Consider the following 18,763-nt stretch of genomic DNA (forward strand, 5'->3'; position numbering starts at 1 on the left):
ATGTTAAATAAATTTAACAAATTTTGGTTAAAAAGATTAAATCCACATTATTCTAAATTTGGATGACTAAATTGGACCAAAGTTTTAAATATGGACTTATTCCAATTTTTACTAAACGTTAAGAGACAAAATTATATTTAACCCTAACTATTAATACTTAATATTGTAAGTCATTTTTAATAACAAATATCAATAAAAAATTTTGTTTCAAATTAAGAGAAAGACAATATTTCTCTATTTTAAGAAAAAAAATTGGACTAAATTGAATAAAAAAGACATATGTGGAGACTAAATTGAAACAAAAAAGCATACATGGAGACTAAATTGAAACAAAGAGACATATGTGAAAACTAAATTTAAATAAAATGTTACACACTAGGGACCTAACACGTGGTAATTTGTTAAAAGAAATTTTAAAAAAATAAATAAATAAACAAAAATTGATATGTAGCACGTCGTTAACACCATTAATGATTTTTTTTTCTAAAAGGACCTAATTGAAACATTTTCTCATTACAGATGTGGTTGGGTAATAGGATTATTACGGATGTCGACACCTAGTTCAGACAATTGCATTGCGGATGCCGACATACGGTTCATATTTTCTTGAGTTTTCATGCACTCAAATTGTTCCATTACAGATGTGGCATTGAGACTGCACCATTACGAATGTCGACATCCACAATGCAATTGTCTGAACCCGCAATGCAATTGTTTGAACCGGATGTCAACATCTGTAATTGTACAAAACAAAAATTAAACCATGTGCACCAAATGTTAACATCCGCAATTCAACTTCCTGAACCGCATGTCGATATCCGTAATGGTATTTTTCTAAAAAAAAATATGCAACACAACACAAAATAAAGGATTCGGAGGCTACGACTACTACAATGCCAATTAATTAGAGAGGAGAGAAGATAGGAAAGGAAAATGACGGATGTGAGAAAGGAAAGGAGTTGCTGCTGCACAAGAAAGGGCTAGGTCAAATTCAAGATTGGAGGTGCATAAATGAGTGCTCTATCAAATATAAGAGAGAGAAAATTTACTTTTGAATTTGGAGGCAAAGTAGAAATTAAATTAGTTTCTGGAAGTATAGAAAAAACCACCTGGAGTGTAGAGAGAAGTCTCTTTCATAGGCCCGTTTATTCTTCCATTTCAAATGTCATCACATTTGAATTTCTCGTAATTTTTTAGCTTTTTGGTATTTAGTATGTTTAATTTTATTGTTTTTTTTTTCCTTAACGAAAAATTAATAAACCAGGCACGTGCTTTAAATGGTATTATTGTTGCTTTTCTTCGTCACTTTGTAAAGATTCTTTTAGTGATGTGGCTAATGACATTTTAGAGGCTATGCAAGTTGTGACGAAGCATGCTCTTACGTAGATGCGTAATCCAAATTTTGCTAGCAGTTTTTATCTCATGATATTGGTGATCCACATAAACGCAGGGGAGGATCTTCTTAGGGACAGGGACAGGGAGGGGCATGACCCCCCAAATTTTTTTAATTTTATATATATTATAAATATATTTGAAATTTTTAAAATTGTAGGAAATATATTTTAGAAATTGATGAAAATTAAAATATGTATTTTTTTTCATAAAACATAACATTTAATGTTAATAGATAATAAAATATAAAATTAAATATAATAAAAAATAAAAATATTTAGGTTTAATTTATTTTTTGGTTTCTGTTTTTGTCAAAAATCTGACATTAGAATTATTTTAATTACACTAACAAAGAAAATCATTCATATTAAGAGTTTTAATTTTAATGAAAAAGTTATTGATTCGTTTCAATAAATTTAACGAAATTGATCGTAAAAAACCAAATTGTATTCGTTTTTCAAAGATCGGGACCAAATTGAGACAAATAACTTGAGGGTCAACTTAACATTTTTAAATGAAAACATAAATCAAAAGAGTAATCAAACCAAATATTTATGAAGATAAACTTTTTTTTTTTCTCATTGTCTTTTTAGTTTTTCATAAATTGTAATCATCTCTCACTCTCATATTTTCTTCTTGTTTTTTGAAGATACAAATTCATTATTTTTGCTCTCATTTCTCATTTATCATATTCCTTTCTTGCCTCTTGTCTCGATAATCAAAACATTACTTTTTATCTCATGAGTTTTTTGTATATTCATTTTTTATGAATATAGAAGAAATATAAATAATATATTATGTATTTTTTCATAACCAATTTTTAATTGTAATTTGACTATAATATATTTTTCTTTAGATAATTATGTGTTTTAATTTTTTATTGGATTATGATAAATTATTTTTTAATATTATTTACAACGAAGGTATATTGATAAAGAATAAAAGAATAAATTTATTTGTTAAAAGTGATAAAAAAGAAACTATTGATGAAAATAAGATAGACTCTACTTCTTCACATATTTTGAAACCTTATAACAAAAATCAAATTTTTAAGTTAGAGAAGCCATTTTTTGAAGCATTATACTAATGATCGAATCTAATAATCTCAAAATTATATTATTTTGGCCCCTCCAATATTTTCGGTCAAGAACCGCCACTGCATAAACGGGTCTAAATTAATTATAAAACTAATAAAAGGTAAATTGCAAAAATAGTATAACCTCTCATAATTTACATTTTGTTAACCTTTTGAATAATTAGTGTTGTCTTTAGTATAATTTTAGTTTGGTTGTTTTACTGTTGTTCTCTTTAGTATAAGTTTAATTTGGTTGTTTTCTTTTTCTTCTTTTATGATGATACTCAAAATTTTAAGGTATAAACATAATTAAAATTGTCGAAATTTTATAATAATATCCAACATGATTTAATAGAAACAAATTATAAATGTAATTTTTATTTTTTTAATATTATGTTAAAATTGGTTCCGTGATTTTTTTATTTTTATTTTTAGAGTGGTTTAAAATTATTTTTCCTTTCTTCCTCCATCTTGTGTTAAAATCAAATCTGTCTAATATTCTTAACCACAAAGGATCTGAATTGATCAATGAGTTTTTCACTTACTTAATGTGAATCTTGAAGGAGTCTTTAAGGTTTAAAACTCAATTAATCAATTTCGCAGTTCTGGGTTAATGGACTGTTTAAATCAATCAAGAAAGATTATGAGAGAGAAAAAAGAAGCAAGACACACAATTTATACTGGTTCGATTCAAAAAGAATCTACATCCAGTCTTCTCCTAAGTAACACACTTAGGAGGATTCCACTAAACAGAAAGGATCCAAGAATTACAAGCACACCTATGTAATTCTAACCCCCAAAACCCAAGAACTTGATTCAACAATCAAGAACTCCCCCTAGGAGCAATGCATCCACACAATTGCACCTAGGTCCACACTTCAAACACTGAAGCAACTGTAATCAGAAATACAGAAAACAAAACAAGAAACGAATACACCTATACTGTGCAGATTTGACAAAGTGCTCTTTGATTCAAGCAAGATCCATCATGGTAGAATCAACCATCAATTCTTCTTGGATCTGCACTTGAGTGATCTTGCAGAATCTTCTGAAACTTTGTGTCTCTCAGATGGCTCTATCTCAGATGAACACTGCGTGATCTTTCTGATTTTTCCTCACCCAAAACAGATTCCAAAACAGCTTTTATACAAAGGTTTTTGCTGTCACTAATTCGATTAACAATTTACCTAATCGATTATCGTGAGTATATTTTCACCTCCTTTGTACCATACTCACAGCTAATCCATTAGTTAAAAAACTAATCATATGCAGAATTACACAGCAGGCCTGAAATACATTTGATAAAGAGAAGCTAATTGCCTAATGCATATCCTAACTGGACCAAGCTATGTTTTATCCTAGATCAGTAGACATCATCAAAACTGTTCTTCATTTATGGATGAAAGGCTCCCCCTTCCAACAATCTCCCCCTTTTTGATGATGTCCAAAACATGGACTGTGATAAGCCCGCCTACAACACATTAAGCAAACACAACAGCAGTACAAGCAAACAAAGCAAACAACAACATAGGCATATAACAGATATCATTTTCATTACATACTCCCCCTACCAATAAACCATCAATATATCAAATTCTCCCCCTTTTTGGACATTAGCAAAAAAAATCAGACAGATTTAGGATGCAATACAGGACAACAGAAAAATTGTATCTAAACAGCGCAGCAATGTAAGAGATGCAACAGGAGATAATGCATAACAACCAGGATAACAACTAGAAAGCATAACAATTTCGCATAATGGATTAGCGGGCTCCTTTTGAGAAATTAAGTAGCAACTATGTGATGTAGAACTTAACACAGACTAAGCTTCAGACAGAACACGATAATGGATTAAGGCCAAGGTTAGGCAAGCAGCTACACAGTTTGAACACAGTAGGCATACAAAGTATGACAATACTAACAACGCAGCAAGTGAAATCAGTAGCACAGGTTAACATCAGAGTGCAGACATTTATGGAAGTGTAGAGCAAATAGAAACCAAGACCAATGTGATGGATAAAAAATTGACCTTTGTTATTATCACCTCTTGTAACATGACCAATAATTGGCTTTGTAAGATATCCTGCAGAAGTTCTTCACATCTCCTTTCATGTGTCTTGAGCATCCATTATATAAAAGCTACATTGTTTTCCTTGCATCAAGACACATCTGAAACAAAGATTAAAGAGAAGATGCAAGTACCCAATTGAACTTGGGTCCTTTCATGTTAGTGGTTTGAGGTGTTCCTTTAGGTACCCATTTGTACTCTCCTTTAGGAACCCCACAATTTTTAAAATAGCAGGAATTTGATGCATGACCAAGTTCAGAACAGTAGGAGCAAATGACAGATGTTGGTTTACTCATATCTAGAAAACTTCTGGTGCCTAATGGATTAGATTTGCCACTGTAACCTATTCCCTCTTTATTAAGCACACTCCTTTGAGATCCTAACACTGCATCAAGGTTTGATCTTCCCAAAGTGAATTTTGAGAGAGTTTTCATTAGGTAATCTATCTTTTCTAGCTGTCCTGGGCATTTTTCACATTGGGGAGAACTTGTGTCATCTTTGGACCTAGAGTGTTTCTTAGATTTCTCTAGTTTTTCAAGACTTGTTATCAGATTTTCATTTTCCTCTTCTAGTTGCTTTACTCTACCTTCAAGCCATTTAATTTCTCCTCTACGCTTATTATTTGACTTTTGCAATTTTGTGGCTTCCTTATGCAATTCATTAAAAGCATCAAGTAATTCATAGTAGTTATTTTCATCATCATTGGAGTTGAAACTACTCACACTGCTCTTAGAAGAGCTTGTTCCAGCCATAAGACAGAGGTTGGTCTCTTCCTCAATGCTTCCATCAGATTCACTGGATGAGCTGGAGTCACTGTTGTAAGCTTTCCTTTTCTTCTTATGCTTGTCTACCTCACCTTTCTCTTCTAGTTTTTGCTTCAGCTTGAGGGCAGGGCATTCAGGTTTGATGTGTCCCATTTTTCCACACTCATAGCAGGTTGGAACATGTTTTTCTTGTTTCTTAGAAGATCTTTTAATTTCTGCAGAATTACTGTTAGATTTGTTCTTGTGCTTTAGAAATTTTGAGAACCCCTTTACCATTAGTCTCAAAGCTTCACTGTCAAAGTTATAATCATCATTAGAGTCATCTGCAGATTCTGCTTTCTTCAGTTTTGCTGCAGATTTTACAGCACTCTTCAAGGCTATTGTGTGCCTCTTTTCTTCATCATCTTCTTCCTTGAGTCTTCCAAGCTCTAGTTCATGTTCCCTTAGTTTCCCAAAGAGTGTGGCCATGTTCATGCTAGTGAGATCTCTGGATTCTGAAATTGCAGTGACTTTGGGCTGCCATATCCTATTTAAGCTCTTCAAAATTTTGATATTGAGTTCCTCTTTGTCAAAAGTCTTGCCAAGAGCTAGGAGGTGATTTACTATATGTGTAAATCTTTTCTGCACATCACAAATGCTTTCTCCAGACTTCATCCTGAACATCTCATACTCTTGAATGAGAGTGTTCTTCCTTGCTCTTTTTACCTCATCCGTGCCCTCATGGGTGACCTCCAAAACATCCCACATCTCTTTGGCGGATTCACACACAGATACCCTGTAAAATTCATCCAAAGTTAGTGCAGAGGATATAATATTTTTGGCTCTAACATCATAGTGTGCCCTTTTATTTTCATCAAGAGTCCACTGTGAGAACTCTTTAAGAACAGTTTTGTCTTCCACAACTTTAATGGGTTGAAAAGGTCCATTAACTACAGCATCCCAGACCCCTTTGTCCACTGATTCAAGAAAAATTTTCATTCTAATTTTCCAAAAAGGGTAGTTTTCACCAGCAAACAGAGGTGGCCTGTTGATGGATGCCCCTTCAGCAAAGGTTTGAGATGTATTAGACATATCAGGATCTTTCTAATCGATTATCGTGCGATTAGCCAGCTCTGGTGCCAATTGTTAAAATCAAATCTGTCTAATACTCTTAACCACAAAGGGATCTGAATTGATTAATGAGTTTTTCACTTACTTAATGTGAATCTTGAAGGAGTCTTTAAGGTTTAAAACTCAATTAATCAATTTCGCAGTTCTAGGTTAATGGACTGTTTAAATCAATCAAGAAAGATTATGAGAGAGAAGAAAGAAGCAAGACACACAATTTATACTGGTTCGATTCAAAAAGAATCTACATCCAGTCTTCTCCTAAGTAACACACTTAGGAGGATTCCACTAAACAGAAAGGATCCAAGAATTACAAGCACACCTATGTAATTCTAACCCCCAAAACCCAAGAACTTGATTCAACAATCAAGAACTCCCCCTAAGAGCAATGCATTCACACAATTGCACCTAGGTCCACACTTCAAACACTGAAGCAACTGTAATCAGAAATATAGAAAACAAAACAAGAAACGAATACACCTATACTGTGCAGATTTGACAAAGTGCTCTTTGATTCAAGCAAGATCCATCATGGTAGAATCAACCATCAATTCTTCTTGGATATGCACTTGAGTGATCTTGCAGAATCTTCTGAAACTTTGTGTCTCTCAGATGGCTCTATCTCAGATGAACACTGCGTGATCTTTCTGATTTTTCCTCACCCAAAACAGATTCCAAAACAGCTTTTATACAAAGGTTTTTGTTGTCACTAATTCGATTAACAATTTACCTAATCGATTATCGTGAGTATATTTTCACCTCCTTTGTACCATACTCACAGCTAATCCATTAGTTAAAAAACTAATCATATGCAGAATTACACAGCAGGCCTGAAATACATTTGATAAAGAGAAGCTAATTGCCTAATGCATATCCTAACTGGACCAAGCTATGTTTTATCCTAGATCAGTAGACATCATCAAAACTGTTCTTCATTTATGGATGAAAGGCTCCCCCTTCCAACATCTTGCACACCAATTACATCAGCAAGAAATATAAAGAAAAGACTACTCTCATTCTCATACAAATAAAACAAAACATTTATCTATTTTTGGCTTTTCAAATAAAACTTATTTCTTCAACCAGACAAATTAAGTTAGAACCATGGACGGACCTTTATAAAGATTAAGGGGGCCATGGCCCCCAAATTTTTTAAAATTTATATAATTAATATATAATTTTAAATATTCTTTTTAAAATTTAATATTTTTAATATAGTTTATATATTTGATATTCTAAAAAAAGTTTATACATTTATGTCTATACATTGAAGTTGTGAATAAGGATGATTTGCTTTGTTGGTGTAATATACATAATCTTAGTGTCAATTTGATAAAAAATCTGAACTCTATTTCAAGAAGTTTAACGAAAAACGTCTAAATTGCATCCATTTTTAAAAGGAAAATGATTAGTTAACTACTTTTTCTTACCACTTCTCTTATCACCTAACGTGCATTGAACTTTTGCATTTTAATTTTAAATTTTAACTTACTTTTAAGCTGTAGAAGTGTCAGAGGAAATAAAAAAAGTCCATTCCACACGTGAGTAATCTTTTGGGCAGAAAATCCCCATTCTCTTAAAACCCATTTTTTCATTCTTCGTTGAACATTGCCATTCTGGAAGTTGCCATTTTTGGGACCTCATTTTTTCGCACCCACCAAGTTTCATAGAACCCATTTTTTCATTCTTCGCTGAACATTGCCAACCATAAGGTAAGAAAACGAAACCCCTTCCCTACTCTGCACACTGCAACCCATAAAGCTAGTGAATGAAGCCCCTCCCATTTTTGAACGAAGGAGATTTTGCACATAATAAAGTTGACAAATTTTGGAAGTCATGAGAACGCACAATTCTCTCACTTACAAAAAGGGTGAACCCTAGTTGTGCACACCAATACCAAACCTAATCCAACTTCTTCTAAACCAAGTGTAAGTTCATTTGGAAAAAAACTAACCTGCAACATTTTTAAACTTATCTTGCAACCCAAGCGCAATTATGATGTAACCCATGAAGGAGTTTTTGCATAAAAAAAGTTGACAAATATTGGAAGTGCATAAGAACACACAAATCTCTCCCCTATTAAAAGGGTGGACTTCAACTGTGCACACAAATACCAGACCTCATCCCACTTATTATAAACCAAGTGTAAGTTCCTTTGGGAAAAAAATAGTCTGCAACATTCTTAAATTTATCTATAACCCAAAAGCAATTAAGGTGTAACCCACAAAGGAGTTTTTGCACAAAGTAAAATTGACAGATTTTGGAAGTGCATGAGAACACACAATTTTCTCCCTTACTAAAAGGGTGGACCCCAATTGTGCATACCAATACTAGACCCCATTCCACTTCTTCTAAACCAAGTGTAAGTTCATTTAAGGAAAAACTAGTTTGCAACATTTTTAAACTTATCTTGCAACCCAAGAGCAATTAAGGTGTAACCCACAAAGGAGTTTTTGCACAAAGTAAAATTGACAGATTTTGGAAGTGCATAAGAACACACAATTTTCTCCCTTACTAAAAGGGTGGACACCAATTGTGCACACCAATATTAGACTCTATCCCACTTCTTCTAAACTAGGTGTTAGTTCATTTAGGGAAAAAAACTAGTCTGCAACATTTTTAAACTTATGTTGCAACCTAAGAGCAATTAAGGTGTAACCTACAAAGGAGTTGTTGCACAAAATAAAATTGACAAATTCTGGAAGTGCATGAGAACACACAATTCTCTCCCTTACTAAAAGGGTGGACCCGAGCTGTGCACACAAATGCCAGACCCCATCCCATTTCTTCAAAACTGGGTGTAAGTTCATTTGGGTAAAAACTAGCCTGCAACATTTTTAAATTTATCTTGCAACCCAAGAGCAATTAAGGTGTAACCCACGAAAGAGTTTTTGTACAAATTAAAATTGACAAATTTTAGAATTACATAAGAACACACAATTCTCCCCCTTACTAAAAGGTTGGACCCCAACTATGCACACCAATACCAGACCCCATCCCATCTGTTCTAAACCAAGTGTAAGTTCATTTGGGGAAAAATTAGCTTGTAACATTTTAAAACTTATCTTACAACCTAAGCTTAGGTGACGAAGTAAATCAATAACAACATTCATCTCCGCAAAACCCCCAATGTCCTGTGCATTGGACGGACAAAAGTTACGACCAAAACCCTTTGTTTAGGGCTTGCAAAATTCAGTCCAAAGAAAAGAAGGGGAGAAAGGGCTAGAAAGGGTTATGGTTTGCAATGTAACGAGTACAACAAAAGGGGTTTCGTTCGCTAGCTTTATGGGTTGCAATGTGCAGATTAGAAGGGAAGGGGCTTTATTTTCTTACCTTATAGGTGACAATGTTCAAAGAAGAAGGAAAAAATGGGTTCTGTGTGAAGCTTCTAGGAAACTTGGTGGGTGCAAAAAAATGGGTTCCGAAAATGGCAGTTTTTAGAAAGCCTAATAGAATGGATATTTTCTGTCCAAAAGATCACCTACGCGTGGAATGCACTCTTTTATTTCCTCTGACACTTCAAGAGCTTAAAAGTATATTAAAAGTTAAAATTAAAATGCACAAGATGAATCCACATAAGGTGGTAAGAAAAAAGTAGTTAACTAATCATTTTCCTTTTTAAAAAATCAGGACTAAATTGAGTCTAAAAAAAATTATAGAACCAACTCAACATTTTTGAACGAAAAAAAATCAAAAGAGTAATTCAACTAAAATTAGTTTTGACCCTCCTAAATCAAATTGTTGTATTTATTTTCAGAAGAAAGAAAGATATTGTGTGTATCAGTTTTTAGTTCTGTTTGTTTTTAACCTTGTTCTTTTTCTTTTTTTTTGTCTGTTTCCGCTTGCATAAATATATGTAAATATATTCTTCGTTCATGCTGTTCATTCTCTTTGTCTGCAATCGTATAGTCTTGATGGCAGGATTGTAAAAAAAGGGAATTCAATTAAATAAACAAACAGTGAAAAACAAAAGGATGAACAAAGTTAAATTTAAGATAATGCAAGAATAATTTTTGTCCTCCAGACTTTTTAAAAGATAAGACGAAAAAATAAAAGTAACATATATAGTACAATTTAGCCTTTAATAAATAAATCAATCTCAAACTGATGTCAAAACTTACTTTAACGTAAGTTTGGTTACGATGTTTCGAGCCTTATAGAAATTCAACCAATATTTTTTCATCACTTCTCAACAAATAAAACATTCATTTTGTTACACGAGGGTTCCCTTTATTTTATAAAAAATGTTAATAAGGTAGGTCAAAGAGAACATCATAGATTTACTATGTATTCCTTTTAAGAAAAGCCACTTATCAGTTTTTTCAAAGAAAAAGTTATATGAGCTGGGGATAAGATTATTGTAGACTTTCAGTTTTAGAAAATTAAACAAAGGATAAGTCGACAATGTCAATTAGTGGTGTCTCTTCCCACTTTTGAAAAGAAAAAAAAGAACTTTTTTAAAGAAGAAAAATAAATGGTACGATCAACCAAAACGTGGCTTTGAAGGTTTACTTAACATATATAATTATGATTTGAAATATGAAAGAGTGAAAAGAAACATGGTTTAACCCAACGGTGTTAATGTAAAAGTTTTGTAGTGTAGTGTGTTGTTGATAGGTTATATATATTTTTTATATATGATATGATTATAATTATGGTTATTGAGAAATTTAGGTTCTATATAGTTATATGTCATTAGTTTAATATATATAAGACTTTTGATATCATTGATGGGTTATATGTCATATGTATTCTTTCATATAAGTTATGATCATCGAGAGTTTGTGATTTTATATGATTATATGACATTAGTCTTATAGATATTAGAACTTTGACACCACTTTTAGACAAAAAATTTTAAGACAATGATGTTATGGATCTTTATTTTTATATAATGTTTAACTTTGTCTATTTTATTTCATGTGACACTTTAAGTCACATTTAAACTATTCCCGACAGTTGTGGAGCCAAACGCGCTTCGATTGAGAAGCGGGAGTTTCGGAAAAGTCCAAACGCGCGTCCATTCCTACTGAGACAGTATGAACCCACTTTGGCGTCGGATAGCGCCGCACCGCCAAGCCACCGTGTAATCAATGCTCGCATCACACGATATGATGATTGAGTTGCATCGTCATTCATCACATAACATGACGCTTCTCTTTCGTGTATCTATAGATTTATTTTTCTGTCTGTATATTCGCATACGGTATGCGTGCTACAATTATAATTTCAATCATTCATCCACTAAACTCACTTTCTTACTTTCTTACACACTCTATATAGTTCTCCTCTCCTCGTCTTATTTCACAGCTCTTGCTTCTAAATATCATTTGTATCTTTAACAATAATGTCGGACGAGGATTCAAAGAAACAGAAGAAGGTGTTTGACGCGGAAACAGCGTCGTCGCTGGTGAAGGAGTTGAGGAAGAACTTTGGTTCGGGAAAGACGCGGAGTTATGAATGGAGAGTGTCGCAGGTGAAGGCTCTCTTGAAAGCGATGGTTGAGAACGAAGAGGAAATCGTGGAAGCTCTTCGTTTAGACCTAGCCAAGCCTTCACTCGAAACCGTCGTGTACGAGGTACTATTGTCTTGTTTTCGTGTCTGCCACTGATCTTTATAATATGCAATAGTACTGTTATGTTTTTTGTTTTTTTATTTGTTTCTTTTATCTTTGATCAAATCTAAAAGTTCAAATTTCTAACACATGCTCATCATTTCCAATTGTCTTATTTGATGAATGATATGTCTGCTTCACGGTTTTTCATGGATGGAGAAGGTGTTGTTATGTGATTTCATGGACCACAAACTGCTGTGACTGATAACTGGGGGAACTTTCTCATGACCTTTTACTCTCTTTCAGTAAAAATATTTTCTTCTTTTTTTATTTCTAAAAATAGGTGGACTTGCTTTTCAAGTAAAGCACGTTGTGAAGCAAATACTTTACTCTCAGACTTTCCAATAATTTTAGAGGCTGGTAAGAAATTACAGATATCTTATCTGAACTTGTTTATAAAATCAACTAATAAAAAAAAAGCTCTAAACAGTCAACGGGGTCCTCCAAAATTTTGTAGCTAACTTTGTTTTATAATCATTTTATTTTTTTATCATGAAATAAACTTTTGGCACTTTGACAGGTGAGAAGTCCGAGCCATTAATTACGGAGTCTGGTGTCATTAAGGCTCGGCAACTCTTACGAAGATTCAATGTTCAAAGACAGACTTGTCCAAAATTTCATCTCCCAATAAGATTTTCAAAAGAAATTCGCAGATATAAGATTTTTATCACTTATTAATTCAAAAGAGGATACTAAAAAGAACTATCAACTATGATATTGCTACAAGATTGTTCTCCAGACATGTGACACAAATCTATATGAGAAATTAAAACACAATTTTAACGCAAAATCTTGAGAACAATTTGGTCTAAAGTCGAATCTCCATTAAATCTTGCTAGAAGAACCTATGATCGTTAAGAAGTACAGAAGAAAATTTCTATTATAATAGTTTACCCCCAATCATAAGGACAAAGATATTGTTAATGAGAGACAGATATGTGGATAATCTTCTTTAGACAGTGAACAGAAATAGGTAAGATGAAAACAACTTCTAAATGCTCGGGTTAGAACACTTAAAATCCTTAGGGATGAATACAAATAACTGCTTTAAAAAATCATATTTTCATTCTACTCTTAAGATGTAGTCTGTCTTGCAGATTGGTGTGATTAAAAGCTCATGCGAAGTGATACTGAAGGAATTGAAGCATTGGATGACGCCAGAAAAGGTACTTTTCATCACCTTGAGAAGGAAATTGATCAATAATGATAATTACATAATTTATTTCAGGTCAAAACATCAATCAGAACTTTTCCTTCTTCAGCTGAAATAGTACCTGAACCGCTAGGTGTTGTGTTAGTCATATCTCCATGGAACTATCCAATATGTATGTCAATATTTTCTTGACCTGTTTAATTAATTGACATTTTCAGCCTTGTCTTCTAAAATCTACAATAAGCTAATTTTTTACCTATCTCTGTCTATAATTCCAGTGTTGGCCCTTGATCCAGTCCTCGGAGCTATAGCAGCTGGTAATGCAGTGGTTCTAAAGCCATCAGAAATTGCTCCGGCCACAGCATTACTTCTAGAAAAATTGATAGAGAAGTATATGGATCAGTCGATTGTAAGAGTTGTCCAGGGTGCAGTTGATGAAACAACTGCACTACTGCAGCAAAAGTGGGACAAAATTTTTTACACAGGTTTTTCTTCACTTTTCGGTTGTTCTTGTTTTCTTAATAATTGGTCTGCTTTTATGAATATATATACACCTGCAACTTTGAAAAGCATAATTTCTGCATAAAATAGCAAGAGAATTAAATGAATTGTCTCATTCAGGTTATATACGTATTTTCTTGCATAAACAGTTACTGTATTGTTAGGTAATGGAAAAGTTGGAAGAATAGTGATGACTGCTGCTGCAAAACACCTTACACCAGTTTTGCTGGAGCTTGGAGGAAAATCTCCCGTTGTCGTTGATTCAAATATCAACTTGAAGGTGTTACTATTTCCTAAGCCTTTTGTTTCTCAATTACTTGCTACTACTACCTTAACCTCTTTCAAACTCATTCTTGGCTTAATTAATATAGGTAGCAGTTAGACGAATAATTTCTGGCAAGTGGGGATTGAACAATGGACAAGCCTGCATTTCTCCTGATTATGTTATAACAACAAAAGACTATGCTCCTAAGTTGGTATGAAATTTCCCCCATGTGTAACTGCTAATTGGGTTTCTTAACCCATGTTTCTGTTTATTTATTGTTTGATGGCTCTTATTTGTAGGTGGATGCACTAAAGACTGAATTGCAGGAGTGTTACGGTAAAAATCCGTTGGAATCAGAAGATTTGTCTCGAATTGTGAGTTCCAACCACTTTGCTCGTTTGTCAAAGCTCTTGAATGATGATAAGGTTTCTGGGAAGATTGTTTATGGAGGTGAAAAAGATGAAAATAAACTGTAAGTTCCCTCGATCTGTTTTTAATTATATTTGACTCAGGGGAATTTTTTATTAAAGAAATGCGATACTAATAGTTTTTGACATTGGTTTTTCTATGGTCCCAAAATTGCAGAAGGATTGCGCCCACTATTCTATTGGATGTTCCGCGAGATTCTCTGATAATGGGTGAGGAGATATTCGGTCCATTGCTTCCAATCATCACGGTATGAATAACGTAACATACAAAACCGTTTGTATGAGATTTTGAACTATTTTGTTCTTTCTGTTTTTGAAGTAAATGAAATATTAACTTCTGTATTTTTTTGCTGCGTATAACAGGTCAATGAACTTGATGAAAGTCTAGATGTAATAAACTCAGGAGACAAGGCCCTTGCTGCATATATATTTACAAACGACAAGAAGTTCAAGGAGCAGTTCGTGAAGAATGTTTCCGCTGGGGGTTTGCTTGTCAATGACACTACCCTCCATGTAATATTTGTTCTAACAAAAACATCCATATGAATATGCATGAGTTTTCTGTTTTGTGTTATCAATTTAAAATATGAACATTTTTTGTGTTTTCATGGTATAGGTTGTGGTTGATACTTTGCCCTTTGGGGGAGTGGGAGAGAGTGGAATGGGTGCATACCATGGCAAGTTCTCCTTTGATGCTTTTACACACAAAAAAGCTGTTCTTTGATGCTTTTACCCACCATACACGGATACAAAGCAAAGATTGATGAAGGCTGTCATGGCTGGTAGCTTCCTTGGCATAATTCGTGCTCTTTTCGGATGGTCCTAAGCTTATTTTGTCTCCAAAACTAGCTGTTGTTGATGTTTTCTTCGTGATTGTCTTAGGTGTGCTGTGCTTGTAATGTGGCTAATGCCTTTTTAGAGGCTTTACAGGTTGTGATAGAGTGTGAATATATATATATATATATATATATATATATATATATATATATATATATATATATATATTTGTGTAACTATGTATAATTATGCTCACGAAAGTAAATAAGACAAGCTTTTATATGAATGTATATTAAAGGGAGTACGGTTTATCTATTGAGGTTTTTTTTTTTTCTGTTTTTTGCTGAGCATTATAGACACACTGTTTTAATATTTTAACGATAATTTTAATATATTTTAAAATTAACAATAAGTGTACTTTGACGTCACACTAGATAAACAATGGAGAAAATATCAGTAAAGAATCCAAACTCATATTAAAGGGAGTACGTTAAAGGTAGTCCTTAGTTTTTTTTTTTTTCTCTTCTTAACATTAAAAACACACTATTTTAATACTTTAATGATAATTTTAATATATTTTAAAATTTTAAAATTAATAATCATCCCTGTATTTTGAAATCACAGCAGTGGAACAACAAAGAAAAATCAATAAAAAATCCAAACTCATATTAAAGTCTCTTTAAGAGTTTTTAATAATGTTCATGTGGTTCTTTATATTTCTAATTGTTAGAGCATTGTTATAGAATTTTACAATGTAAATATATTACAAGATGTATCCTGAGTTAAAAGAATAAAAGAAGAAAATAATAGAATGAGATATCAATTTAATCTCTAAATTATTTGCTTCTTATTTTAAATTTTATACTACAAAATATTCTATAGAATATCATCAACTAAGTGGTATCTGAACCGCAGGTTCTTAGAAAAATAAAATTATTTGAATGAGAAGATTATAATGTATTGCAAATGTTCGAGTTCCTCTATTTAAAGGAGAAAATTATATCGTTTTGGCAATAGGAATGTAAACTTTATTTACATCTTTAAATGTCTCAGATTTTATACAAACAAAATATGATGACCAAGCTAATAGAGTTGCACAACACAAGTGTGTGAAGAAAAGAAAGAAAATTGTAGATGGTGGAGTTATTGGGATGATTCAAAAAATTCTCACAAGTCAAATTTTCAAAGATCGTGAGAGCATAAACAAACAAGGAAGCATGCGATATTGTTCAGTAAGAGTTTGAAATAGATTCAAAGACACAGAACACAGTGAATGTAAAACACGGTGAAGACAATTTATTCTTTCATTATCAAAAAGACAACTAAAGATCATAAAATTGTGTGGCATTTAAGCAACGGTTGCAGATGATCGGAGATAAAGAATAGACAAAGCATAAAACAATTTCAACAAGTTCAACAAGTTCAACGAGAATGATCAATGTGAAAATGAGGAATTACTTCCAAGTATATCAAGTAAAAAAAAAGTAATATTTAGTGATATTCATAGAAGTATTTATATTTCTAGCTCTTAGAGTACTCTTATAGATTTCTTTAACACCATGTTACATGGCAGATAAGTACTGAATATTCAATCCTAAGTTTTTGACCTCCACAAACTATAAAGCCTTGTTTTGCCTTTTGGGACTTATAATAGTGCCCCAAAAGGCTTACACAAACTTAACCCGCCCATTAAATGAGAAAAAAAAAAGGACTGAATAATGAAAGAAAAAAAGTCATCGAAGAACACTCTGGAGCATATCTAAAAACTAAAAATGCTACGACGATCAAGAATCCTGTAAAATACGAACAACCTCTGATCTTATATTACTTGTGAGATGTGTCGGAAACACAACGCGAAACGTAACATTCAAGTTTCCTCTGTTTCCTGGTTCTTTGGAGATTGGCATGCCTTGATCAGGGACGATCTTCTGATAGCCAGGGTGTACGATGTCGTCAAGTTTAAGATCCATGTGGTCTCCACCCAACAGTGGAATCGATAATGTACACCCAGAAAGTGCGTTTTCTAAGGGAATTTCCACGCTCAATTCCAAATCATCCCCGTCTCTTCTGAATAACTTGTGACTTTTCTCGGAGATGATAAATATTATATCTTCTTTCAATGCTCCTGGTCTCTCATTCCCTTTTCCTTCAAATTTAATCTCTGTTCCTTTCCTCCATCCAGGTTCCACATTTATCGTTACCAATTCTTCCTCTTCAACTATGCCCCTGTACACAACATATATACCAATCATATTCATAACCTTTTCTTTTGCCAAATCCATCAAATCCTCAACTTGCAAAGTTGATTATTACGTGCATGCACACTCAGACAAAAAAGAAAACTCTTATATCAGGGTTAAATATATTGAACAATGATCTATGATTCCATTTCTTTTACTCTCATCCTTTATTCTTAACCTACCTGTGAATAATTGATTAATGCACTTCTTTGAAAGAATCAATGACTTATACTAAATAAAGGATGAGAGACAAAATATAATTTTTCAAATATATTTTAGTATATAAAATTTAATCGCAAGATTAGAATTCGTCCATGTCTAAAAATTTAATATATTTTAGTTTTCAAACCTTAAAAATAAATGAATATAGTAATTTTAATCTAATTATCTATTAAATGTGTTTCCTAACGAGTTTAAAAGAATTATTTTCATTCATTTTTAAAGTTTAGAACTATATCAAAATTTCACACACCCCCAACAATTTTTAATTTTTCGTCAATGATAGAGATGGATAGACTAACCCTGTATCTGTGAGAACATCCCTTGTGATTTTGATCTTTTTCTTGCATCCGAAGCACAACTCTTCCAAAGTACATTCAAGTTTATTCTCTATTGGCGGGGGTTTCAGCATCCCAGTTGAATTGGAATACATGATTGGGTTGCTGCTCCTGCTGCTGGCATTCATTGAGTTCAGATGAGGAGGCATCGATCTTAAACACCCGCTTTTGTTCAATGAAGAAGGAAAAGGAGAAGCTGCAGACATAAAATCATAGTTCTTGCTCGATGTCTGGTTCGATTTTCTGCTTGCATTTCGAGACGCAGACTTTCTGCACGGAAAGCACGAATTATCTGGACTTCTATGTCTATACAAACAACATCCTCTTGGACTACTCATTGCAATATCACTGATGCTCCTCCTCAATTTCAATCTGAAGCTCCCAATTCCATTCGTGACTTTGCCATCATCAACAGTTTTCTGGTGAAAGAGCGAAAACTTTATTAATTATTAGATTCTCTTTACGTGTTCGTGCATGCAAGCATATGCATTCAATTCAAAGAATTCCTATATATGGAAAAATCCATGCGTTCAAAAATTATTGTGACCACGTTTTTGTTAACCGATTAACCGTGCCAGATAATCATTAACATACATGTTTTGACTTTTAAGATTTCGACGATCAGAATTAGAATGTTTTGAATGAAGAAAAGGATACCTGTTTTGTTCGGGTGTGGCGTCGTGGTTTCTTCTTATGAAACCATCTTTTGAAGATTGATCTGTATGATTTGCAAAGGACACGAATAGTGGTTGTGCCAATCACCCAGGTACCCATTAGAGAAAAAACAGATTACCAAAGATGAGATGCAACAAACAGTCACAA

General features: G+C 33.1%; 2 protein-coding genes across 4 annotated transcripts; one reads left to right on the forward strand and one right to left on the reverse strand.

Annotated features, from left to right (window-relative positions):
• Window positions 1-11,621: 11,621 nt before the first annotated feature.
• Window positions 11,622-15,459, forward strand: LOC114162343 (aldehyde dehydrogenase family 3 member H1-like). Of its 3 annotated transcripts, none has more exons than XM_085666139.1 (10): window positions 11,628-11,984; window positions 13,118-13,186; window positions 13,249-13,345; window positions 13,452-13,658; window positions 13,824-13,954; window positions 14,046-14,150; window positions 14,239-14,411; window positions 14,525-14,615; window positions 14,731-14,880; window positions 14,984-15,459. In XM_085666139.1, exons 1-10 carry the CDS (start codon window positions 11,754-11,756, stop codon window positions 15,089-15,091), a joined length of 1,362 nt encoding a protein of 453 aa, XP_085522265.1. In that variant the 5' UTR covers window positions 11,628-11,753; the 3' UTR covers window positions 15,092-15,459. The 3 variants fall into 3 exon arrangements, with proteins under 3 accessions (XP_085522266.1, XP_085522265.1, XP_027902000.1); XM_028046199.2 differs by having other exon boundaries at window positions 11,630-11,984; window positions 13,839-13,954; XM_085666140.1 differs by lacking the exons at window positions 14,525-14,615; window positions 14,731-14,880; window positions 14,984-15,459 and having other exon boundaries at window positions 11,622-11,984; window positions 13,839-13,954; window positions 14,239-14,415.
• A 1,117-nt stretch (window positions 15,460-16,576) lies between these two features.
• LOC114164646 (HSP40/DnaJ peptide-binding protein) lies at window positions 16,577-18,763 on the reverse strand. The gene is made up of 3 exons (XM_028049384.2): window positions 18,599-18,763; window positions 17,906-18,360; window positions 16,577-17,370 (listed from the first exon to the last, which is right to left on the reverse strand). Exons 1-3 carry the CDS (start codon window positions 18,713-18,715, stop codon window positions 16,929-16,931), a joined length of 1,014 nt encoding a protein of 337 aa, XP_027905185.1. The 5' UTR covers window positions 18,716-18,763; the 3' UTR covers window positions 16,577-16,928.

The sequence above is a fragment of the Vigna unguiculata genome, chromosome 9 (genome assembly GCF_037176805.1).
Source record: "Vigna unguiculata cultivar grain cowpea cultivar isolate G323 ecotype 2 chromosome 9, ASM3717680v1, whole genome shotgun sequence".
NCBI lineage: Eukaryota > Viridiplantae > Streptophyta > Magnoliopsida > Fabales > Fabaceae > Vigna > Vigna unguiculata.

Excerpts from the sequence above, each read along its gene's own strand:
- LOC114162343 (XM_085666139.1), top strand. The coding sequence starts at position 11,754 with ATGTCGGACGAGGATTCAAAGAAACAGAAGAAGGTGTTTGACGCGGAA. Across the intron at positions 13,955-14,045 it reads ATTCAAATATCAACTTGAAG|GTAGCAGTTAGACGAATAAT; the intron begins GTGTTACTATTT and ends TAATTAATATAG. Across the intron at positions 14,616-14,730 it reads CATTGCTTCCAATCATCACG|GTCAATGAACTTGATGAAAG; the intron begins GTATGAATAACG and ends TGCGTATAACAG.
- LOC114164646 (XM_028049384.2), bottom strand. The coding sequence starts at position 18,715 with ATGGGTACCTGGGTGATTGGCACAACCACTATTCGTGTCCTTTGCAAA. Across the intron at positions 18,361-18,598 it reads GCCACACCCGAACAAAACAG|AAAACTGTTGATGATGGCAA; the intron begins GTATCCTTTTCT and ends CTCTTTCACCAG. Across the intron at positions 17,371-17,905 it reads GATGTTCTCACAGATACAGG|GGGCATAGTTGAAGAGGAAG; the intron begins GTTAGTCTATCC and ends TGTTGTGTACAG.